This window comes from Silurus meridionalis, chromosome 4 (assembly GCF_014805685.1).
Source record: "Silurus meridionalis isolate SWU-2019-XX chromosome 4, ASM1480568v1, whole genome shotgun sequence".
NCBI classification, from domain to species: Eukaryota; Metazoa; Chordata; class Actinopteri; order Siluriformes; family Siluridae; genus Silurus; species Silurus meridionalis.
In genome coordinates, this window is record NC_060887.1 from 29,062,200 (window position 1) to 29,087,984 (window position 25,785).

Genomic DNA, 25,785 nt, shown 5'->3' on the forward strand with positions numbered 1-25,785 from the left:
TTTAGGTTCTGACATGTACTTAAGTAAAAAGTAACCATTACTTCTACCTGTTTTAGTGTCACGCTGGTAACTGGACCTCACATCATAAGGATCTAGCTGCCTGGAAGGAGGAAAAAAGGAAGGCCAAGGAGGAGGTTTATAGATGTGCTGAGGGAAGACATGCAGGTAGTTGGGTTGAACGAGGCAGATTTAGAGGACAGGGGGGTATGGAGACGGATGATCCGCTGTGACGACCCCTAATGGGAAAAGCCGAAAGAAGAGGAAGAATAAGAATACAAAAGCATTTCAAATGTTCTCTATTGAATGAATTAAAGTTGATTCAACTTCCACTATATAGAACACAAGTAGAGAAAAGATGATGATGATCAGGAATGTCTCTGATCTCAGTTATGTTTACATCACTGACTCCCTCTGTCTCATCCACATTAACCACAGACTTCTAGCTGCCTTCTGCTCATTGTCATCTTCATAAACTAGTCTACATCTGTGGTGTGTGAGTGTCAGGAAATGATACACCAGTGGTAAGATTGAAAAAGCCGCGCAATAAAAAGAAATGGGTTGATGGGCTGAAAGCGGTGCGTAATGAGAAGAAACAATATTGATCATGTCACCAAATAGATTACAACTTAAATAGAGAGTCTGGTTTGAAAATTTTAATAGAAATAACAAATATTTGTGTCAAAAACCTAATGAGTAAAAGTAAAAAGTACAAATAAATAAATAAATAGTAAAGTACTGATACCAGAAAAATCTACATAAGTACAGTAACAAAGTATTTATACTTTGTTACTTCTCATCTATGATCATTGCACATCTTATTTATATTACTTTAGTATTCGACTAATAACATTTTGCACTTGAAATTAATTAGTCAATTTAGTTTATTATTATCCTGCTCAGGTTTTTAGCAAACTAGTACAAAATGTCATCCAGAGCTTACATTGGGCAGATTCAATTATGACTGTAATGTAAAAGTTAAATCAAAATATCTTGTTAGGTCAAAAATCTACAATGTGATATCTTTCAGCAAAGGGGAAGAATACATTGTGATATATTTAACTGTTAATTATCAGCTGTAGACAAATAATTTCAGAAATTAATTTATTTAAGTAATTCTTTCCTAACTAATTTATGTTTAATAAATTAAACAAATATACACAAACATATGAATGAATGAATGAATTCTATAATTCAGTATTTGTCAAATTTTTGTTGTTTAATTTTTACAGCACATTAACAAGGATGCAGAAAGATACACTACACTATATGGCCAAAGGTAGGACAATAACCCCCTTATGTACATTTCAACATCCCATTTCAGATGCAGTTCCTTTTTCCTGTTATAATAAACTCGACTCATCTGGGAGGGCTTTCAATTGATTTTGGAGCATGGCTGTGGGATTTGTGTTCATTTATGAACAAGAGCATTAGTGAAGCAGTACTGATGTTGGGTGAGAAGGTCTGGGGGATTCAGTGGGGTTTGAGGTTAGGTTTTTCTGCAAAACACTAAAGCTTCTCCCCTCACACATTGGTAAACCTTGTTTTCATGGAGTTAAGTTTGTGCGCATAGGAATTGTCATACTGGAACAGGTTTAGATCTCCCTAATTCCATTAACATTTTTGAAGTTACATCATACGTAGTAATTCTATACAAATGTCTGGTTCTAACTTTGTTAGAAACCATATGGAGAAGATCCACATATGGGTGTGATGGTCAGGAATACAGTATACATACTTTTGTATAGTCAGGACCAATAATCTGCCACATAACCCATTAATTATGGTAAGTAATGTATTCAATTTAAATGTAGTCCCACCTTTATAAAGCATAAGTTAAAATATGAATCTAAATGGTAGCGCCTATAAATTAAGTGGCAATAGGACTGTAATATCTGAGAAAAGTGTCCCATAGATGGCAGTAGAGACCAGTTTAATATAAACTACCAGTTTTATTTTTATATATATATATATATATATATATATATATATATATATATATATATATATATATATATATATATATATATATATATAAATTAGTGTGTGTGTGTGTGTGTGTGTGTGTGTGTGTGTATGTGTTTTATATTAGATTGTACAAAGTAGCTATATTTAGCTTTGATGATAGCTTGTAAAAACCCAAAGCGTTCTCTCATCAGATACACAAGGAATGGTTTTCAATTCCCTATTAGAGGTACTACAACTATTGCACAAATTCATATTGTTGCAAGAAACATTCATTAAAGTAAAGAGAAAAGACAGTCCATTAGTACTTCAAGAAATGGTCAGTCACTACATAAAATCTCAAAGACTTTAAGTATAGTTTAAAGAACATGTCTGTAACAGGATCTCATAAGGATCTCCCAGGACAGGAAGACTAAGAGCTACCTCTGCTGCAGAGGATATGCTAATCAGAATTACCAGCCTCAGAAACTGCAAATTTGCATAAATGCATTTCAGAGTTCAAGTGGCAGACCTATTTCAATATCCACTGCTCAGAGGAGACTGCTTGAGTCAGGTCTTTATAGTCAAACTGCAACAAAGGAACCATCAACAAGCAAAAGTTGCTTGGGCCAAGAACGGACATTAGATCTGTGAAAAACTGTTCTTTGGTTAGATAAGTCCAAATTGTGTGATTTTTGGTCCAAACCTTTGTGTCATTGTTAGATGTAGAGAGGTTGCATGGACCGTTCCTGAGTGTGTGGTTCCCACTGCGAAGCATGGTGAAGGAGGTATAATGGTGTGGGGGTACTTTGCTGGTGTCAATGTTTTTTTGCACCATAAATCGTTAGAGTATGCAAGAGCTATTTGTTCAAGTATGATAGCGATAGAGTACTGCATCATATGACCTGGCCATTGCAAACACCAAATTTAAATCCAGTTGAGCTGGTTTCAAATGAGGTGGACCAGAGAGTGAAGAAGGAGCAGCCAACAAGCACTTAAACCTCTGTGAACTTCTTCAAGATTGTTGGAAAACCTTTCCAGGTGTGTACCTCGTAAATCTGATGAAAGAACATCAGGAGTTTGCCAAGCTGTCCACAAAGCTGAATGTAGTTACTTTAGACAATCTAAACTATAAAATATTCCGGGTTATTTAACATTTTTGTTTGATAACTTTAGTATTAATGCACAATGTAGAAAAAAATAAAATAATAATAAAACGAGGAAAAACTCTGAAGGAAAAGGTGTGTCCAAACTTCTGACTGTTCTCTTTATATATAATATATAATGGTTTGTTTAATATGCGTTTCAAGAACGTAACTGATGCTATTATGCATTTTTTTGCGGTACAATCAATAAAAAAAACTCAACATTTGAAAGACAACAATGTATACAAACACCAGTCTACTATTCTGCACAGTCAAGACTTAAAACCACTAAACCACTGCACTCAATGACCTGGATTGTTAGTTTATTTAAGCGTATATACAATGTTTTTTTTCCCCATTTTAATGCTTTATATATACATATATATGTATGTGTATATATGTATGTATGTATGTATGTGTGTGTGTGTGTGTGTATGTATGTGTATATATATTCATAATAATAATAATAATAATAATAATAATATATATATATATATATATATATATATATATATATATATATATATATATATATATACACACACACACACACACACACACACACACACACTAAAAATAAAAAAGTTGTGTACATTTATTGATAGACTGCCGTAGTGTATCAATGACATCTCCTGATATCCAATGACTTGATCGTTGAGAGAAACGAGGAGAGGGCATGGACCAATCGGAATATGATGCAGGCGAAAAGTTCCGCCTCTCGGGGTTGACGCAACCAATCAGAAAGCGACAATCCTGAATATTCACATGAACGGCTTTGGGCAGTGACGCAGAGAAGAGCAGGATACAGATGCTCGGTTACTTTTCCGTTCAAATAAATTATTAGACATTTCCCATATTTTGGAACGCCTGGTTTTTACTTTTATTAATTAGTATTATAATTATTTTGTTTTTCTTGATCGTTTGGATTCACATCGTCGTGTCAGCTCGAGTAAATGTAAACGCGTGCACTGGGCAGGCCAGAGCGCTTCTTTATGCCGATAGTAGTGCGTGGGCTCGCTGATTTCAGGAGACTTTGAAGATGCCGCAGCCCAAATCTCGAAAGATCGCCGTGCTGGGTTACAGATCCGTGGGTGAGTGGTGACGCGAGCCGCCGCTCGGTGCCGCCTGTCCGGCATGACCGTGTGCTGCTCCCGGGCAAGACGCGATGGGGAACGGGGCTGATTATTTCTTATGTTTGCTAACGTGGGCTTGCGCACGGCTTAATCGTGTGTTTGTGTGTGCGCGCGTGTGCGTGTCCTTTCACTGATTCACTGGAACAGTTGAATGATTCTTTTTACACGCTCCTTCAGAACCAGCATCATTTTTATCCTGAAATATATGCTATATCTATCTCTCTCTCTCTCTCTCTCTCTCTCTCTCTCTCTCTCTCTCTCTCTCTATATATATATATATATATATATATATATATATATATATATATAATCAGCATAAAATGTTATCTATCTATCTATCTATCTATCTATCTATCAAACTTAGTGGTTATAGGTCCAGTTATGGCTGTTTAGTTCATTTTGACTCATCTCTCTTTCTCTCTCTGTGTGTGTGTGTGTGTGTGTGTGTGTGTGTGTGTGTGTGTGTGTGTGTGTGAGAGAAGAAACAGTACATTCCTAAAATAACTCCATGGGCTCTCATGCTGTCCGTGACCTTGCCTTGAATTGTTCATATTCTTTTTTAATGTCTTTTACTGTCTGTATTTGCGTGTCTGTTTGGCTAAAAGAACGAGTCAGGGAAGTCCACAAAGTGTTAATAGACGTTGAGATGGCTGAATAAATTGTTTCACACCCTAGAAAAGTCGCAGTAATTGACTTCTTATTGAATCTCCACCACCATCATCATCATCATCATCATCACCGCTGCTGCTGCTGAAGAAGGAATCAGTGAGGGTGAAGTTAATGCAGTTCGTTGGAGAGCGTTTTTTTTTTTTCTTTTGTGTGAAGTGAAGAAGAAAAGGGCTTCAATGGATGGGGATAATTCGAGCTCAGAAAGTCGTGAGGTGACGTCATGGGGCAGATTGCATATTTATAAGAAGGGGGGGGGGGGACGATTTTGATTTGTCATTATGTGTATGTAGCATTGAAAGTGCTCTTGGTATATCCAAGTGATGTTTGAAAGCTGGGGTCAGAGCACAGGCTCAGCCATGATGCAGTGCCATTGGAGCATAGCGACATAAGGGCCTTGATCTAGGGCCCCTGGCATGGCAGATTGACAATACTGGTGCTTGAACCCCTGACCTTCTGATCAGTAAAATAATTGCATTTATAGAAATTATATAAAATGTCTATACTTTAAATAATACAACTAATAAAACTTATAGTAACAGCAAACAGAGGTTCAGTGCTTAAGGCTCTGGGTTACTACTCATATGGTTGCGCCCCGAACTACAGCAGTTGGGCCCTTAACCCTATCTGTTCCAGTCTGTACCATACCTGACCCAGTGCTTCGATCCCGGCTTCCTGAGTAGCTGCGATATGCAAAAATGACAATTTTCCTTAGGGATTAATAAAGCAGAAGAAATAATGTTGGGAAATAACAAAGATGGAAATGGAAACAAATGGGAAACAGTCTAATATGCTGGTGTGGTGATGGTGCGGTGGAAAGAACGCCTGCCTCGCAGCTCCAGGGTCCTTGTTTTGATCCTAAGGCCATGTTACTACCTTTGTGAAGTTTCACACGTTCTCCAAGTCCGTGTTTTTTTTTTTTTTTTAAGTGGCAATGAGAACTGTTGTATAGGACTTGATGTTGATTTTCCTTAATGCATAATTGAGGCACCGATGAGACTCTGTGGGATGGTCAATTGAGTGATGGCACCCTCTGCCACACTACTCCTCAGTCCTTTCTTCTCCTGAGGTTGCTCCTTTCTCGTAACTCAGTACACTGAGGCACAGTTGAGACTCCGTGGGATGGTCAACTGAGTGATGGCACCCTCCTTCCTGGGTGTTTTGCTGGCCCACGACACCTCCAGAGGGTTCAGCAGTGAATCCCAGCGTCCCAGGGTTACTCCTATTTTTATATAAATATAAATAAATATATATATATATATATATATATATATATATATATATATATATATATATATCTTCTTCTTCTTCTTTCGGCTGCTCCCATTAGGGGTCGCCACAGCGGATCATCCGTCTCCATACTACCCTGTCCTCTAAATCTGCCTCTTTCACACCAACTACCTGCATGTCTTCCCTCACCACATCCATGAACCTCCTCCCTGGCCTTCCTCTTTTTCTCCTACCTGGTGGCTCCATCCTCAGCATTCTTCTACCAATATAATTCATGTCCCTCCTCTGCACATGTCCAAACCATCTCAATCTCGCCTCCCTCACCTTGTCACCAAAACATCCTACATGCGCTGTCCCTCTAATAAACTCATTTCTAATCTTGTCCATCCTCGTCACTCCCAACGAAAACCTTAACATCTTCAGCTCTGCTACCTCCAGCTCCACCTCCTGTCTTTTACTCAATGCCACTGTCTCTAAACCATACAACATCGCAGGTCTCACCACAGTCCTATAAACTTTCCCTTTCATTCTTGCAGGTACCCTACTATCACAAATCACTTCTGTCAATCTTCTCCACCCACTCCACCCTGCCTGCACTCTTTTCTTCACTTCTCTAACACACTCTCCATTACTTTGCACTGTTGACCCCAGGTACCTGAACTCCTCCAAGGCCGATCCTTGATGCAGTCCAACCTTCACCCTGAACCAGTCTGTCGTACCTACTGCACACTTCACTGCCGTCACACTGTCCTCATACATGTCCTGCACCACCCTCACATACCTCTCTGAGACACCTGACTTCCTCATACAATACCACAACTCCTCTCTTGGCACTCTGTCGTACGCTTTCTCTAGATCCACAAATACACAATGCAATTCCTTCTGTCCTTCTCTATACTTCTCATTAACATCCTCAAAGCAAATAAGGCATCTGTGGTGCTCTTCCTCGGCATGAAACCATACTGTTGCTCACAGATGGTCACCTCTTCTCTCAGCCTGGCTTCCACTACTCTTTCCCATAACTTCATGGTGTGACTGATCAACTTAATTCCCCTGTAGTTACTGCAGGTCTGCACATCTCCCTTATGCTTAAAGATCGGTACCAGCACACTCCTTCTCCATTCCTCAGGCATCTTCTCACCTTCCAAAATCCTGTTAAACAATCTGGTTAAAAACTCCACTGCCATCTCTCCTAAACATCTCCACGCTTCTAACGGTATGTCATCTGGTCCAACCGACTTTCCATTCGTCATCCTCTTAATCGCTGCTCTTACTTCCTCCTTACTAATCCTATCTACATCCTGCTTCACCAACTCCACATCATCCAACCTTCTCTCTCTGATTTTCCTCATTCATCAGCTGCTCAAAATACTCCTCCACCTTCTCAACACACTCTCCTCACTAGTCAACACATTTCCCTCTCCATCCTTTATTGCTCTAACTTGCAGTACATCCTTCCAGCTCGGTCCCTCTGCCTGGCCAATCGGTATAAATCCTTTTCTCCTTCCTTAGTGTCCAACCTCTCATACAGCTCCTCATATGCCTTTTCCTTGGCTTTCGCCACATCCTCTTTACCTGCTGCCGCATCTCCTTGTACTCCTGCCTACTTTTCTCATCACTCTGTCTATCCCACTTCTGTTTTGCCAACCTCTTTCTCCTTATGCTCTCCTGCACTTCCTCATTCCACCACCACGTCTCCTTGTCTTCCTTTCTATTTCCAGATGTCACACCAAGTACTTTTCTAGCTGCCTCCCTCATCACTCCTGCAGTAGTTGCCCAATCATCCAGCACCTCTTCACCACCACCAAGCCTCTGTCTGACCTCTTCCCTGAACCTCACACTACACTCTTCCTCCTTCAGTTTCCACCATCTTATTCTTCTTTCAGTCCTTACTCTCCTCCTCTTCTTCTTCGCCTCCAAAACCATCCTACAGACCACCATCCAATGCTGTCTAGCTACACTGTCCCCTGCCAACACCTTACAGTCTCCAATCTCCTTCAGGTTGCATCTCCTGCATAGCACATAGTCCACCTGTGTGCACCTTCCTCCACTCTTATCGTCACCCTATGATCCTCCTTCTTCTTAAAATAAGTGTTCACCACTGCCATTTCCATCCTTTTAGCAAAATCTACCACCATCTGCCCTTCCACATTCCTCTCCTTAAAACCATACCTACCCATCACCTCCTCATCACCTCTGTTCCCTTCACCTACATGCCCATTAAAGTCTGCCCCAATCACCAATCGTTCTTTCCTAGGTACACCATCTACCACTTCATCTAATTCACTCCAGAATCTTTCCTTCTCCTCCATCTCACAGCCAACTTGTGGAGCATAGGCACTGATGACATTTATCATCATCCTTCAACTTCCACCTTCACGATCATCACCCTATCAGAAACTCTCTTCACCTCCACTACACTCTTACTGTACTCTTCCTTCAGAATCACCCCTACACCATTTCTCTTTCCATCCACACCATGATAAAACAGTTTAAACCCACCTCCAATGTTCCTGGCCTTACTTCCTTTCCACTTGGTCTCCTGAACACACAACATATCTACCTTTCTCCTCTCCATCATATCAGCTACCTCTCTCCCTTTACCCGTCATAGTACCAACATTTAAAGTACCAACCCTAACCTCTACTCTCCTACACTTCTCCTTTCCATGCCGTCTCTGTAGATGTCTTCCTCCTCTCCTTCTCCTCCTTCGGCCAACAGTAGCCCAATTTCCACCGGTACCCTGTCGGCTAACGATACCTGTGGCGGTCATTGTTAACCCGGGCCTCGACCGATCCGGTATATATATATAAAATCACCAAGTGCGTCACTATTATCAGCTTTATGGATGCTAATTTGACTATTTACTACACAGTGACTTGTCTACACTTAGTCTGTCACACACCCAGCTAGGTGTAGAGGGTTGCACTCTTGGCAATAGAATACACAGTATTTACATTGTATTTGGACTCTGGTAGCTTGCTACTGTGATAGAACATGGCATTGTAATAGTCACAGAGATATTTTGTTGTAATGGAACATTTTCACCCATTTGCATTCAGCAACACATCTTTAAATGGGATGATAGGAATCTATTTAACATTCATTTATTTTTATTAAACAATGTATCCTGGTTGTGGTGTATCAGTGGGTGTGGTTGAGATAATAGGACCTCATGTGCACACACATGCACACACATTCACACTTAATTAAACCTGTCAGCAATTTGTAGCATCCAGCATTTTTCTGGAAGTTGAATGGAAACCTGGAAGAAACGCTCGGGGAGAACACAAAATTCCACCCAGACTGTAACTCAAGCCCAGGCTCGAATTGGGAACCCGGAACTGGGAGTGTGGGGCAGTCTGGGAAAAGCCCTGCACATTTTTATTTATATACTGGTAGTTCTCCAACCAGCACTGATTTACAAACTTGAAGGCTTAGGGTTATGTCTCTTTTACTATTATTCATTGCATAGTGACGATATGACACTTAGAAAGCAATGTCAAACTTTTCCTAAATCTCTGCTCGCTAATTGGACAATATTTCCTATATCTGGATATAAACCAGTTTAAATTGGGTATGGTGTATTTGCCTGAGTCTTACAGTTGTGGTTTTCTGTCTATCACCATGTTCTTTTTCTTGCCACAAAGTTTGAAATGCACCTTTTTGCATAGAATGTATTTGTATCACTGTAGCTGTATAATTGCTCTTTGACAATACCCTGTGCAAATGTCAGCTCCACTCAACAACTTTGGTATATTATGACAGTATAACATTATGACTGGTGAAGTGAATAACATTGATTATCTCTTCATCAAGGCACCTGTTAGTGTGTAGGGTATATTTGGCAGCAAGTGGACATTTTGTCCTCGAAGTTGACGTGTTAGAAGCAGGAAAAATGGGCAAGCGTTAGGATTTGAGTGAGTTTGAAAAAAGTGTAACGTCTAGACGACTCGGTCAGAACATCTCCAAAACAGCAGCTCTTGTGGGCTGGTACTGGACTGCAGTGGTCTATTAAAAGTGGTCTAGGAACGAAACAGTGGTGAACTGGTGACTGGGTCATGTGCGGCCAAAGCCAATATATTATAATAAAGAAAATTTCCTAAAATATTTTTAAGGTTGCTTAAAGTTGAGATGGTCACTAGGTTAGAAGGCTGTTATTGTTAAGTGAACCCAGACACTTTTTTCCAGACCATCAAATGCATACTGAATCATGAATGGATCTCTAAAACATATAAAAGTATTAATTCCTCATACATATGCAGTTCTATGAAGATCTATTCTGGTTTCCATTCTTCCTTCTAAACGAATCAAATCATGGCGCTCTAATGCGTACTGTACGTCAGCACAGGTTTGTCCCAGTCACATCTGTGTCTAGAAATTCTTGAAATGCAGGCAAGCGACACTTGTTCCTGGAGTCTCAGCATCGAAGGATCCATGCTCTTCATTGTGTGTTCTTTTGTGTTATATTGCACCCACATCTCTTTTTCCTGCACTAAGCTGTCAGAGCTCTGTGATCCTCCCTACCCACTCTGTCGCCGTGCCTATTTATAGCCAGAACCATGCTTTAATTTCCATACATCTTCGTTAAAGCCAAGAGGGTTCATAAAACTCGTCTGATCTGTAAAGCTATATTGGTATAAATGGAGTTAGTGTAGTATTATGAAGATTTTGAGCATGTGGGTTTTCTATTAAAGGAGCAGTTTCATTTTTAAAGACCTGCTATGGGGGCAAGGGGTAATCAAATAAAGAGAATAGAGAGATCAGGGCAATGTTGAAAATGACACTTGTTCTGATGTACGATTGATTTGATTGATTGATGTACATTCAAGACATTCACAGTTTTTAATACATAGACTTTCAATACCAGTCTTCATCCCAACATTTCTTTCTTGTCAGATGAAAGAAAGGAATTGTGATCGTCATTCATCTACAATTGTTCGGTTTTTACAATCTTGTCTTTCTACCAGTCTATAAATGATTTAAAAGTATCATCAAACTGTTTTTTTTTTTTCCCCCCATTCCGTAGTGCCTGCAGATTGATCACTGTTATATAACCTGTTAATAGACTCTCGCAGCCCATTCAGACGCGTGTGGAAAATATACCGTCTCACTGAGCTGGGTGTTCCTGTGCGAGTAGTCACGTCTTCACTTTGGGCTTTTCCCTCTGAATGAGGGCTCACATTTTACACATGCCGGCGGGGCCGAGCGGTTGTTATAGCAACAGGCTGCGGTACTTGTCTGCCCACGCGCTCGGACACCTCGGCTCTGCACTTCTCTACTACACACAAAAAAATCATCTTGGGGAAAAAAAAAAAGAGTCTGCCTTTGGTTGTCTTTGCTCAATTTGGGACTCCTGTTCTCGGTGGACTTGCTCTGAAAGACTGATTCTGGTTGCGTAGAGTTTCTATAGTGCTAGTTATGATGAAGTTCAGGTGACCTATCTGTTTAAAACTCATGGAAGGCAGATACAAAGTATGGAGTATACAATATTCATATAGAAAATGGAATGTTCTTTAATAAAGACCAGAGGAATAAAACACACTGTTTGAACTTTGATGAGAAGATTTGAACTTTCATGTGTTTGACGTCACCTCATCATGCGTTATTTTTCTATAAAGAAAACGTCCGCTTGCATTTAAATCCTTACACGTTTATTAAGAATTAAGTGCATTATTTTTATTTTTACAGATTTAAAGCACTGAAAATATGTACGGTGAAGTGGCGATTTTGGCTTATTAACATTATCTTGAGTGTGTATGGAATAATTATGGGGAGTATTAAGTAAGCTTATGTCTTTGAGCAATGTTTGACATTTATATGCGCTTACTTGAGCTGGAAATAGTTCCTTTCTAGGCCGTGTGTGAGTGCAGTGTGGTGTAATAGATGCATGTGGTTAATACATACAGGCTTCTTTTCCATGACCCAATGTATTGAATAAATCAATGTGTCAGTATTATTTACATTACTTTTTTTTCTCCATTGCAGGGAAATCCTCTTTGACAATACAGTTTGTGGAAGGCCAGTTTGTGGACTCGTATGACCCGACTATAGAAAACAGTAAGTGCATTTCAGTTAATCTAGCAGACTGAGGATAGAGTCAGAGGACAGAGAGGCCCTGTTAAATAGCTGCCTTCTGCTTCATTTTGTGTGTGTGTGTGTGTGTGTGTGTGCATGCTATTTAGACCATTAGACCCCATTTCTCTTTATCATCTGTATGGCCTTAGTGTGTGTGAGTCTGTACATGGGCTTTGGAGCGGTACCGGGTACATTTCTGTTCTCGGTGTGTCAGTGAATGCTGCGGTGTGGTTGTGATGGCACTGTGACAGTTATCTCTGTCAGAATCAGCACTTCTGCTCCTCATTAGGGAGCAGAGAGGGCACTTACGCAGCCAGCTATTTGCATGCGGACCAGCGGTAAAACAGCAAGAGCCTGCTAAAGCACTACTCATAGCTGACACCTCGACTTCATAGAGGCATCTCGTATTTACCTGTCACAGGCGTCATCTTCTTACTGACATTTTCATTCAGTATAAAACAACTCTCGGATATCGGACAGGGAAGCCGAGAGCCACCAGGATGTTGTGTTGAGATGCTTGATATGAGTAGTGCATTTTTTCCTCCAGCTTTCTTCAAATGAAGAAAAAGTGATTGGTAGCATCAGGCCATATTTAGGCAGTGTTTTATTGAACATTTTTTTGGACCACTTAGTGAAATCCTTTGCAGGCTTCTGAGGTGTGCTGTGAGTAAATTGTATAAGCCTTACTTAGGGGCTTTTTGTTCTGACTTTCTTGCAAAAATTTGATACTGATTTTTTTCAGTATTAAATCTAAAACATTTTTTTTAACTTAGCTTCACATATGCATTTTTAAAAAATCTGTTTGTCATGCTGACTGACTCATGGATCTTTATGACAGAACATTTATAGTCTAATTCTGTTGGTTGGTTGCTGAAAGGCCTGGTAAGTTTTTGTAGGTAAATCTGTGAATGGTATGTGTTTGCACATACACACAAAGGTACCTCCGTTTGCAAATATTTAAAAGGTTGCTAAAGAGAAATAAACAAGTCTCTGTGAAAGTTTCTGTAGGCATGAATGCTATTCTTCTGAAAGGAGAGTGTTTGGCTAGTGGCAGTAGAAAGCCTTGTGTAAGCCCTGGTTAAACTGGACATCCAGCTAAAAGTTGCAAAAATCTTGACAAAAAATGCCAAAATTGGAATTAGCTGCACGCAGTAGCACTATTTATTTGTGAGCTCATATATTATCTGAACGGGTCTAATTAGCTTAGTTCTCAGAGTTTATTTTTCGCTGGTTGGTAGCTAATGTTTGGTTGGGATCTGCATGTACCCTTTACTATTAACATTTTTTGCCAAATTCAATTTAGATTTGATGTTTTATCTCACAAATCCACCAATGTTGAATAAGTAAGCCACTAGAAAACATGATTGTGTGCTGGAAATGTGTTATTTAATATTCTGTTTAATAAGCTATCAAGCTAATTTACTTAGCAGTATGCAAAGATTATTCAGCATGTCTCTTATCTTTTATAAACAGCAAACTGTTTGTCAGAAATCAGCTAGCTGTTCAAATTATCCTGTGGGTGTTCAGTTGGGTTCAGTCAGTTCACAGTTGAAGGCGGTAGCATGTAAACAATACATCAATAAATGAGTAATACAGCTCAAACATAAAAGTTATTTTTTGCTGCGTAGATAACTGGTATTTTAGATGGATATATAATATTAGACTGTAGTATTGGAGTAATTCTCTGCTAATTTGATCGTTCTCTTTGTGTTGGTGATGTGTGCAGGCTGCGATTGTGACGCAGTCAGGTTCAGCTCTGCTACAAACTGTCCACACACAAACAGCTTAATGAAGCCTGGGCTTTGTGTCTTGCAGTTGGATCATCAAATTCTTTTCTCCTTGTTAGTGTGATAAAAATTGCTTTGCAGCTGGAAATTCAGCTGCAGTTACTGCTCTTCCCTTTCCATAAAATTGACCTCCTGTTAAAACTATGTCAAATCTGATCTGTTTAATTTTACCCATATGGCACTGAGGCTTATTTCTAGGCCATAAATATACAAAAGTCTAAAAATCTTACTAAATTCAGTTGAATTAACACATAAACTGCAAAGATTTAGTTTGGTACTGTCTTCTGCTCTCAAGAAGCTAATAAAAGACTGATAAATATACAAATGAGTTACACTAGCTGTGGTGTTAGAGTGGCTGAACTGACTCCAGCATTCAAAAAGCACTTCTGTAATTATGCATGGCCAGATATTCGCCTGGTGATCTTTTCAAAGACATTGGATGGAAACATACTTGGTGTGGAGCAGTTAATTGTTTAGTTAGCAGTGATTATCTTTTCCATGCCCCCAAGCCATGAACCCCCACTCCCTGTTCATTCCACGCTTAGTGGTAAGACAGACTGACTATTATTGCTAAGGAATGACCTCCTCCTCTCCTTTCCTTGCGATGCGATTTTACTTGCTTGTTTGACTTTGGAAAAGAGCAGAAGATTGAGGAGGGTAGTACGAGAGGTGCGTTGCTCTCAATGCGTCTGAACGCATGAGTAATAGTGCTAGGCGTGCCGGCTTCACGCTGAGCTATTTTCTTTCTCGGCTCGGCGGCTCCACTTGTCCTTGGGGATCTTCCACGTCTTCAGATTTTTGCGTGTGACTGTGTGTTAGATTTCTAGCCCCGCGAGAGGTCAGCCACACAGCTTCAGGCTGCAGCAAAGTGCTGCACTCTTGCTGATGTATTAGCTTCATAGCATTTCTTACAAATGCCTCAGTGTGCATTTGTGTCAATTGCCTCAATCTTGTACTGATCTCAGTCCTACATCCATTCTGCAAATAATTGAGTTTTGTAAACAACATCTATTTAAGATTGGTGCCCTAAAAATTTAGCATCACTGTCTGTCTGAAACTAGGTTTCTGTGGCAGATGCAATGACAAAGAACGACTGTGTTGTGAGTTTGGGGCGTCAGTTACAGAAAGCTTATAAAGGAAGTAAGTGTTTTGAAAAGCTCCCGGTTTGATATTGTTCTCTGCTTCCACCCCCTACTCCCAACCCCCTAGTTGTCCTTGTATCGATTCTCCCTAGAGTAGAAGCTGAGGTCTGCAGCATGTACGAACCTCTCATTTACTCATGAGCACTTTTTTCTTTTTTCTGCTCCATCTCACATCATTGTATTTCTCTTACTCTTGCAGCATTTACTAAAATGATCACAGTCAACGGTCAAGAGTACCATCTGCAGCTGGTCGACACAGCAGGGCAGGTAGAACACACACGCATACATACATACATACATACATTATATATATATATATATATATATATATATATATATATATATATATATATATATATATATATATATATATATACACACACACACTCACATTTGCATACACACAGTAAGGTGTGGTTAAGCAGGATTAGTACAGTGTATAGTAGCACAAGTGAGCAAGAATGAACTAGGTCAGACTCCTGTTAGTTTTTTTTCCTGTTACTTTTTTTACTGGTAGCAAGAATTGCTTGAGCTGACTATCTTTGATGCACAGGTTAATTCCAAGCCAGGATTTTATTTTATTTCATTATTTAAAATGGATACAAATGCACATCTTGCAGTGTAGAGGCAGTGGTGCTGCAAGTAGCCAGTGACAGAGCTGGGAAGAAAATGGCGTCATGTATACAAGCTCTGTGCATATGCAGTGCACTGCAGAGAGGAAGGATGAGCCTCTGAATCTTGTCCTCCATCTTGTACAATGATGGCGGTGTTTTTTTCCCAACCACATCTGCATTTTGTTTAAAAAAAACAATGACTTATAAAGTGATAGTTTAAAATTGTAAATTATATAATGGCTGTTTCTCTCTTTATATGATTTACACTCCCTTTTTTCCCTTCACAGGATGAGTACTCTATTTTCCCTCAGACCTATTCCATAGACATCAATGGTTACATTTTGGTGTATTCTGTTACGTCAAATAAAAGGTAGGTTTAAAATATGGACTTTCTACTGTATGTGAATAAAACTATGCGGTTCACTGAAACTAGAGATGTGAAATAAACTGTAGCCAAAAGTTACTTTCTTTTGAATGATTGATTTGTTTGTCTTTAGTTTTACCCCATTTTATTTTACCAGTGAATTACCAGATCAGCTACATGGGTGGCAAACAATGGCTAAATTACTGATGCCTGCGATGGGCAGATTCTGTATTCTTGAAGTAAATGAGTTAAATTAAAGCATAGTCTTTAGAACCAGTGCTATAGTATGTAGATCAGGGGTCACCGACATGGGCACCAGGTTGCCCGCAAGGACCACATGAGTCGCCCAAGGGCCTTTTCTAAAAAATAGCTCACCATAGCGCCACTTACCAGTAAGCTGCATCCAATTTTTTTTGTTGCTATTCTTTTTTAAATCACACTTGCATTGGTTTGAATATGACAATATAGATGACAGGATATAGATGAATATCATTAATTATTAATAATAACATATAATTAAAGGTGAATTGAGCAAATTTGGTATTTCAGAAGTGTGTATCAAACTGGTAGCCCTTCACATTAATCGGTACCCAAGAAGTAGCTCTCAGTTTCAAAAAGGTTGGTTACCCCTGATGTAGACCATATATAATTCTAAACTTGTGCAAAAGCATTGAAGTGTATTGCTGGACAGATCCATTACCTTTCTCACTGTCGGTGCATTTACTTCAATCACCCTCTCCTGTACTTGATCATTATCACTTGATTATCACTAATAGAAAATCACACCATGTCAAGACACTGATTTCATGAAAAAACACTTAGTGAAGCTGTAATGGTGGTATGAAATGCCTTCTCCGGCTCTTTCAGGCTCTCCTCCAGCACTGACTTCCGCAAATCTAGCTCCCAATCCTGATAATGACAAAACATTCTAAAGCGGGCTTAGATCAGCACCGCTATCTGCCAGCAACAGCACTATTTTCAGTCAGCAGCAGACTAAGATGTTGATGCCACTTCCTGCTGGGCTTCTCAGGCAGTGGAGATCAGTGGTGTTTGGGTACAGAATTAGGTCTCTTCACTGTAGCTGCGTCACTGAATGGCCTAGTTGACAGCACTGAAACATAGAACACAATCATCACATATGCTACTGATTAATTTGTCATTCTTCCAATTATTTATGGTAGTATATTGAATATTCTTGGGCTTCTGGTATTCAAATTGCATGTTTTATTTATTTTATTTTTTTACGCTATAAATTAATATTCTGGTTTACCTGCTAAGGATGACTGATAGACTGTAAAATAGAGAATGACAGGAAATCCTTTACAGAAAGGAAGGCAATAGACATTTTTAAACTAGTTTTCTAGTGCTGAAGAGCTCCTTGCACTGACACTTGCTTGGAGAAGACTCTGGCATGCCTGCAAATAAAACTGTCACATAACCCAGTCACATTGTCCCCTGGGCTTTATAGTGAAGTCCACATTTTCTCTAGAGAAAAACATTTACAGACTCCTGTTATGTGAATACGCGAACCCTTTTAAAGATCTTGGGATGTGATGGGAGTTAAAGTGATTGGTATTGTGGAAATTTCCCATTTACTTTACATTTATCACTTGAATGACCCCAACACACATACACACACACTCGGAATAATGCAATAGTTATAACATACATTTAACAAATAAAATATATGAATTAGATCTTTATAAAGTTAATTTCATGTATATTAGTGCATGAAATGCTTCTTATAGAGAACAGGACTTTTCTCATTGTGCTATTGAACACACAAGGGTTTGATTAGTATAGTTTGATTACATTTGAAGTCCTGGTTAAATATTTGATCTTTTTCTGACCATCTTAAAAATGTCATTTTTCTTTCTCTTACAGTTTTGAAGTAGTAAAAGTTATTCATGAAAAATTACTGGATATGGTGGGAAAAGTACAGTAAGTATTTTGATTTTTGATTTATTTAATTTTTTTTGCTGATGTCTTATTTTGTTTAAACGGTTGAACATTTGATATCATGGAGACAGACTAATGCTGGGTTCATGCCTCTGTTTTTTTACAGAGTGCCAATAATGCTGGTGGGAAATAAAAAAGATCTCCATATGGAGCGGTAAGTGATGCATGTGATATATTGGGGGCAATACACGGTTTTTATGATAAGATATTCTCCTCATTGACAGCTCAAATGGTCTTATCTAAAAATAAAAAAAATATGGAGCTTTTCTAAAAGATTAGTTTTATTGGTAATGTCTTTTGGCAATAGTTATCTGATTAGGATTGATTACTTTGACATAATTTATTTGTGTTAGGTTTATGTGAACTATTTATTGTGCCTGTTGATGTGCTGTAGATGAGAGTTTAGTAAATAGGACAAAGGAGTTGGGCCTAAAAGCAAACTTTAAAAAAATTCTACTGGAATGAGCTTGGATTAATCTAATAAGTATACACATGGGTTTAACAAATTTTTGCCACTGGCCACAGTTTCATTTTTACTTTAATGTAGTTGTGTGTGTAATAAATCATTGCGGTGGTCAGCTACATAATATTCCTTGCTTATAAAGGTCCTGATAACCTACAAATACCTGCTGTGACAGCAACAACTGTTAACCCATTTGTGCATAACAATTATTTATGGCTTCTGGAGTTTTTTAGTTTCATACTGAACTTGAGATATGTGAGTTTTGAAATTGAAACAGTCAATAATTAAATACTTTTTCTCCCCTAATCGTATTAAAACAGGTGGTTTGTCATTGTTTTTTTGTTTTTTTATCACTGGTTTGGTATCAAATAAGAAAGGGAAAACAAAACATCTACAACCAATACAAACTGTGATGCTGTATATAAAATGTAAATAAAGAATGCAATGATTTCTCATAAACCTGTATTTTATTCATAATAGAAACATTTCAAATGTTTACATTGAGTTCATGTACCATTTTAAGGTAATTATTAATTTGACAGGGCACGTTTACCAGTGTGTAACCACAAAACAGGCAGTGTATGTTTACAACCAGTTGCTGGAAATTTGGGAGAGGAATGTTGTCCCATTTGTGTCTACAGGATTCAAACTGCATAACAGTCCTGGGTCTTTTTTGTCGCTTTTTTCATTTCATGATAAAGGTCTGGACTAGTATAAAGGCTAGTTCAGAACCAATAATCTCCTACAATAAAGCTGAAATACACAATGTATCCCTGCAAAAGATGCCATTTGGGTGGAATCATTTGTTGCTCTGAAACCTTTTAGCATTGATGGTGCCTTTCCAGATGTGCAAGCTGCCTATTCCATTAAAGCACCTCATACCATCAGAGATGGAGTGCTGATGATAAAGCGGATGGTCTCTCTCCAATTTAGTTCAGAGGACACTGCATCCATGGTTTCCAAAAAGCATTGTAAATTTCTGACAGCAGAGATCACATAGATTTTCTCTCTTGCGCAAAGAGATTTCTCCAGATTGAAAACTTTTGATTATGAAATATAAATTTTCACAATTTTAAGTTGAGGAACATGGTGAACCTCTGCCCATCTTTATTTCTGAGAGACTCTGCCTCTCTAAGATACACTATTTATACCCAATCATGTGACTGACCTGTTGCTAATTAACCTAATTATTTGCAAAATGTTTGTCAGCTGTTTTTTTTAAGTAACGTTTCCAGTCTTTTTTTTTTTTTTTGCCTTGTCCCAACTTTTTTTGAGATCTTTTGCAGCCATCACTGCATTGAAAAAAGTCCTTCTTTTTTCCTAAAAGATTATTCTATAAATAAAATAGATATATCTCCTTAGTTTAAATATTTTGTTTACTATGTTCTACCGTGAATAAAATATGCGTTTATAAGATTTGCAAATCAGTGCATTCTGTTTTTTGCATCACAGCATTCCAACTTTTCTGGAATAGGGGTTGTATGACAGGCTTTGAAAAACTGCACACTTTCCACTTGAGCTTCATTTCACGTTAATAACATACATGAATACATGAGTTTAGTCACAACAGAGCAACAAAATTTGCAACAAAAGCTGAAATACGTCCAATTTTTTTTTTATCAACCCCTCGAGAACATGCTTTCCAGTGTTCAGTTATCAGTGTTCAGTTATTAGCATAGAGATCCACATAGGATGGGTAGAGATGTAAGCAGGGTAGAAAAAGAGTGATAAATAGGTCAGTCAGAGTCACAGGATCAGCTCTCGGAACACACTGGGAACACTCTGTGATGGTGCGCAATCAGCCGAGAAAAGATTCTCTGCACGATAGTCTATTTATTATAGACTGAGACGTTCGCGAGGCTTTGTGTAGTCTAGCACCTTACAGAGGAACGTGTTCAACTATCCTCGTGCTTTAGACGACACTATTGAATATTCCATAAGGCTGAACTACAGGGAGAACAAACAGGAAATAGAATTAATGTTGCTTTGGCCCTGCATGTTGTTCCACAGGATATGAAATAATGGGTGAAACTTTTCCCTCCGTTAAAGCAGGCAGGGTGTGTGTGTACCACAGTCTTTCCTTTCTTTATGCTGCCCTGAGAACCATACAATTTGTTTCAGTACAGTTTCACACACTATTTTGCTCTGAGCACAACGACTTGTGATTCCAGTTTAAACAGTGTCGGTTGTAAGGGCTAATTTACATGCTGTGCCAATACTTTTTTTTCCCCCGTTTTCTCACGCACTTGCGTGCAGTATGTGCAGTGCTTGTGCGTCTGGCATTAGAGGTGGGTAAAGCTGTTACTCTGGGTGTGATGTAGTCGGTACCTAAACCCCACAGGCTCAAGATCCTGACAGCCAGAATCCATCCATGCATAATGTCAATGCAGGGCTCAGAACATTTATACCCGATGTGTAAAATATAATACACACAAGCAATTCCAGGGGTTGTCTAGTAACACGTGTTTAAAATGTCAAGTTATTTTCGTATAAAGAGATCAGAGATCCTGAAAAAGCTGTTTATAAGAGAGAGATTTATTCACATTTTGCATAATGTCTGAGGTTTCCTCCTGCAGTTGGTTTGAAAATGTCTGCTTTGTATTCAGGCTCTCAAATTCCTAAAACTATAAATGCTTGACTTGTTTTAAAATCAAAATGTTGTGAGTATATAATCTTTAAGGTTTTGCATGGGAGTGGGAAGGGTTAGGGCTAGGAGTTTATCAGCTTTGCTTCCTGTGAGGACATGAATACAGTTCAGCATGAGTGAACAGTACAGGGTAGTTAAATGTTTAAATGTTCCTTTCAGGATGCTGTAAATGGACTGAGAAAACCAGTTACACTATGAAACTGGCTTGGAGCAAAAAATAAAAAAAATCTGCTCTGCTAGCATACTTATATCTTTATATGTCTGGCTAGAAAAAGTCCTTCCAAAAGCTGACAGCTGGAGATTTTATACTTTAATGTTGTAGTGGAAACTTTGCTAATAATTTTTATTGTATACTTATATACTATATTTGAATATTGTATCAAATTAAATGGTGAATCACATAAATATGCTGCAGACTGGTGAATTTGCTCTGTCTGCAGATCAGCAGTATTGTAACGTGTGCACAAGGGTTATTTATAAACCATACAGGTTCAATAGTTCCATTACAGTTCTGTCAATAGGCGAAGGCAATCCAACGAGACTGGTACATTCAGCTTTATATGCTCTCCAATCTGCAGGCCAACCTCCCAGCTGAGGCAGTGCAGGCACATAAACAGCAACCGCTTTCGCTCTCACAGCAGTAATAGAGATGTTGAACATTTGTTTATTAGAATAGTACAGTTTAACTTTCGCTGCACAAAAATGTGTGTTTGAGTATGTAGTATAATATATACATGGCAAGTGTTTTCTTAATCACCAATATTGATCAAATAAATAAATAAAAAATGCTTAAACCCATTTGATTATGCTGATCGGACTGATCTCAGCACTGTCTGACCATAATTAGTATTCTGATGAGCATGCGTGATTTAACATCCTTCACAGGATCTAATTAGTAGAAAGTCAGAATCAACAGTTGATGTGCCCCAGGTTTTAAAGCTTATTGCACCATGCTGACAGTTTTAGAATATGTTACTCTTTTTTTTTAAGAAATTTGCAAGTCATTGTAAAAATGTTTGTACTCTACGTGCTTTATATATAAGAAGCTGAGAAATAAAACAGATTTAGGTTTGTGTGTTACAGGGTTTATCACTATATATTCTGTTAGAGAAACGGGACTGGATTTGAAACTTGGACTTCTTCATAGATGTACTGTTATATGTCTCAATGGCATTTGACAGTTTGCCGTGCAATCTCTAATATCGCAACTTCTTATTACTAAATACAGCTGACCACCTGCTACATGATCAGGAAGAAGCCATCTGATCGCCTTTTTTCAGTTCCTATTAGAACGTTTGCCTCAGATTGGCTTAATTCTTCAGTTTAAAAGTTGCTTTATACAAAACGCTTAAAAAAACACTTTAAGAATCTGATACCGTAACTTGCAATACATTGACTTTCTTTCTCGAAGACGCTCAATGATTCGTAGCATTTATTTCCACAAACCAGTGCACATCCACAGAAATGTGAATAGCCTGATTGCAACTTTCAGGATTCTAACGCTTGTGGCCAGAAATGTGTTCAATAAGTATCTGACCCGCTTAACCTTAAATGCAATTTTCTCTTTCAGTGTTATCAGCTGTGAAGAAGGCAAAGCGTTGGCAGAATCATGGAATGCAGCATTCATGGAGTCCTCTGCAAAAGAGAACCAGGTAACAAGCCATCTCTGACACACACATGCTCTGTATGTCCCTCTCATTGTGTAAAGTAGATATAGCTGAAAATCAGATATTTCTGTCTTTGAAAAAAAAAGAGCTTTAAAAGAAGTTTGGCTTAAACTTTCTACCAGGTTGAAAGTTTCTGTTTGACTTTGAGACCTGAGATCTTTTTTCGTGGACCCAAAAGACACACACTTCCTTACGTTCATCGCTGAGCAAATAGCACCAGTACTGTATATTGGGCCGAGCAAGAACTCCTGATGTAACCTGATTCTCACCCAGAGGTGAATTCTGTCACTCAGAGGCTACGCTAAGGGCCCTTCCTGTGGTATGTGACTCTTTCAGGCATACAAGATTAATTCTGTTGGTTTGTGGGGCAAGGACCAGTTGCTATACTGTTGCTATGGCGATAAGGTCATGTGATGGCATTATGAGATGCATTGCAGAGGAAAAGCGAGTACCTGGAGGGAAGAGTATGGAAGTACATGACCAATGAAATGACTTAGTGCTCAGGTTACTCATGTTACGTCACTTTGAGGTTAATAAATGTTACTTCTGTCAAAAAATATTTCACTCTTCAAATAATATTATTATATTCACAATTATACTTGTTTATAAATCTAAAGTACTAATAAGGAATGTTTGTCTTTTTTTTAACGCTGTATAAAGGTGGTTCTGAATAAAATAAATCAAATTTTTTACAATTGTGTATCAGATTTCCTAAAACTGATCCCCCTATAAGTTATTATTGGGTTTAGTCTTCAAATAGTGTTTTATTAAATAGGCCATAAATAAACGTAAAATAAATATAGAACACAAATATGTGATACAAATGCAGTTCTCCTGTCTGTATGGGTGTCATTCTGAGGAGCTGCATCTCTCTAGAGATCCAGTCATTCCACACTGGGAGACAATGTGATGGTTCATAATTGAATACCAAAGCCCCACTTTCCATCCACCTCCAAGATGAGGAACATGTCTGCGTTCTCTCTGAGCTGGCCGTCCATGACTCTAACACTACAGTTTATTTTTGGCCTATTTAATATTTTTTTGTGATTTTTGTTGGTTAATGAATTCCCTTTTGAGATTAAATGCCGACCCAAAAAAAATTTTTTGCAGGCATGATTGGTACTTAAAGGTCATATATAGCAAAACATTTTTATGAGCCTGCCTGGGGGAGAAAGCTCTAACATGACTGGAAGTGAAAGTGTTTATGCATTTAACTAGATTACCTTTTTTATATGAAATTATATCGCATATCCCAGCAAGGTGAGGAAGTGTTTGGTGGAGGTGGTAGCTCAGTGTTTAAGGCTCTGGGTAACTGATTGGAAGGTGGTGAGTTCAAGCCCTGGTATCGCCAAGCTGCCCCTGAGCAAGGCCCTTAACCATCTGTGCTCCAGGGGTGCTGTATCATAGCTGACCCTGCGCTGGCTGGTGTCGCTGGGATATGCGAAGAAAAAATTTTGAAAAGCATAAAGCATCTTTCTTTCTTTTACTTTTTCTTTCTTATATCTATACTGATGCTGTATTAAAATGATTTTGTCGAAGAAAATATTTTAGGCTTTTTTTTTTTTAATTATTGCTTCAAATGTCTGGATTGTAACAGAAATGTGGTTCATCTTTTGTGTCCATTAAGAATATGAAATGATTCAGTGTAATCACATTTATCTGTTCTCTTTAGTTAAATTTGTTTTGATTATATAAATTCATGACTAATTGCTTCTCTCTCTGTCCCTCTCTTCAGACTGCAGTGGAGGTGTTCAAGAGGATAATCCTGGAGGCTGAGAAGATCGATGGCGGCGCCCCTCCAGGCCGGACACCCTGCTTGCTGATGTAGATTCGCACTCCCTGCCAGTCCTGTCCACTGGAGGACACACACACGGACCTTTCTGGAGAATGCTTTCAATCAGTCCTTTAGTTAAGGGAACATTAGATAATTTTTTTTGGCTTGGGTCAGAATGAGGTGTCAGGGGGTTCAGATTGAGGTTTTGGATTGGGTTTAACAGTGGCACTTAAGCACAGCTAATGATAAATGTTCACCAGAAAAGTCTGTTTGGAGTCCACTTCCCTACCAAAATTCCCCCACAACTCCCACCTCCTTACCACAACACTGGACACTGGGAAATCCCTCTACTTGAAGTGGCTAACTGCCTGTTTTCCTCCATAAAAATGTTGACTTTTCTTTTTAACCTCCTTTTTTATACTTCATTTCATTTTAAATTTTTGTTGTGTATTTAGAAAAAAACATATAAATATTCTTTTGGAAGACACACTGACTCCTCAGCTGCAAACCTCTTCATCTCTCTCTCCCTCTCTCTCTCCGCTTACTGTTCCCAGTCACTCCATCCATGCCATTCCTTCTTCTACACTACAAGCAAAACCTTATGAAGTACTGAGCCTTACTCTCTCGCCACTCATCTCTCCCTCATTTCTTTTCTACCTTCCTCTTTCCCTCCACAATATTAGCAATTTGTATATTGTATTTCTTAAACAGTAATCATGGCCAATCAAGTTTCCAGCATTCATTCTCCTCTGTAATGAATGATGTTTAACTTTTTTTGATTGTAATCATTAAATGCAGCATTTGTTTCACTACGTCTTGACTTCTTCATTGTATTGGTCTGTCATAAACAGATTTACAGCTCTTAGGCATTAAACCCAAAATATATACATGCACACATATTTTATATCAGGTAAAATAATTAGATATACTTATTTCAGTGTTCTGATAATAGAATGGGATGTTGAGGTGCATTAAGTGATGACACTGGATTATATGAGGTGCTAAAGTGACTGATGCTAGAAAGGTGCAGGCGTCATCAGGACATGCCCTGTATTCTGTTTGACACTGTAGGCACTGCATGAATCCCTCACTCCAAACCGATCTGTATTATGTTTTGTAACGTAGGATCTAAAATGAGTTAGACTCTTATTTAAAAGCAATTATTATAAAGTGAG

At 38.6% G+C, this 25,785-nt stretch overlaps 1 protein-coding gene across 1 annotated transcript; it reads left to right on the forward strand.

Annotated features, from left to right (window-relative positions):
• The first annotated feature begins 3,848 nt into the window (after positions 1 to 3,848).
• On the forward strand, positions 3,849 to 25,422 carry rheb (Ras homolog, mTORC1 binding). Its single transcript, XM_046847796.1, has 8 exons — positions 3,849 to 4,177; positions 12,104 to 12,175; positions 15,322 to 15,389; positions 16,024 to 16,106; positions 17,985 to 18,041; positions 18,166 to 18,213; positions 22,740 to 22,821; positions 24,572 to 25,422. The coding sequence occupies exons 1-8, from the start codon at positions 4,126 to 4,128 to the stop codon at positions 24,662 to 24,664; spliced, it is 555 nt and encodes a 184-aa protein (XP_046703752.1). The 5' UTR covers positions 3,849 to 4,125; the 3' UTR covers positions 24,665 to 25,422.
• The last annotated feature ends 363 nt before the right edge of the window (positions 25,423 to 25,785 follow it).

Bases quoted from the DNA above. Each gene is read 5' to 3' on its own strand.
- rheb (XM_046847796.1), top strand. From the start codon at position 4,126: ATGCCGCAGCCCAAATCTCGAAAGATCGCCGTGCTGGGTTACAGATCC. The intron at 18,042-18,165 runs GTAAGTATTTTG...GTTTTTTTACAG, and splicing joins GATATGGTGGGAAAAGTACA to AGTGCCAATAATGCTGGTGG. The intron at 18,214-22,739 runs GTAAGTGATGCA...TTTCTCTTTCAG, and splicing joins AAAGATCTCCATATGGAGCG to TGTTATCAGCTGTGAAGAAG.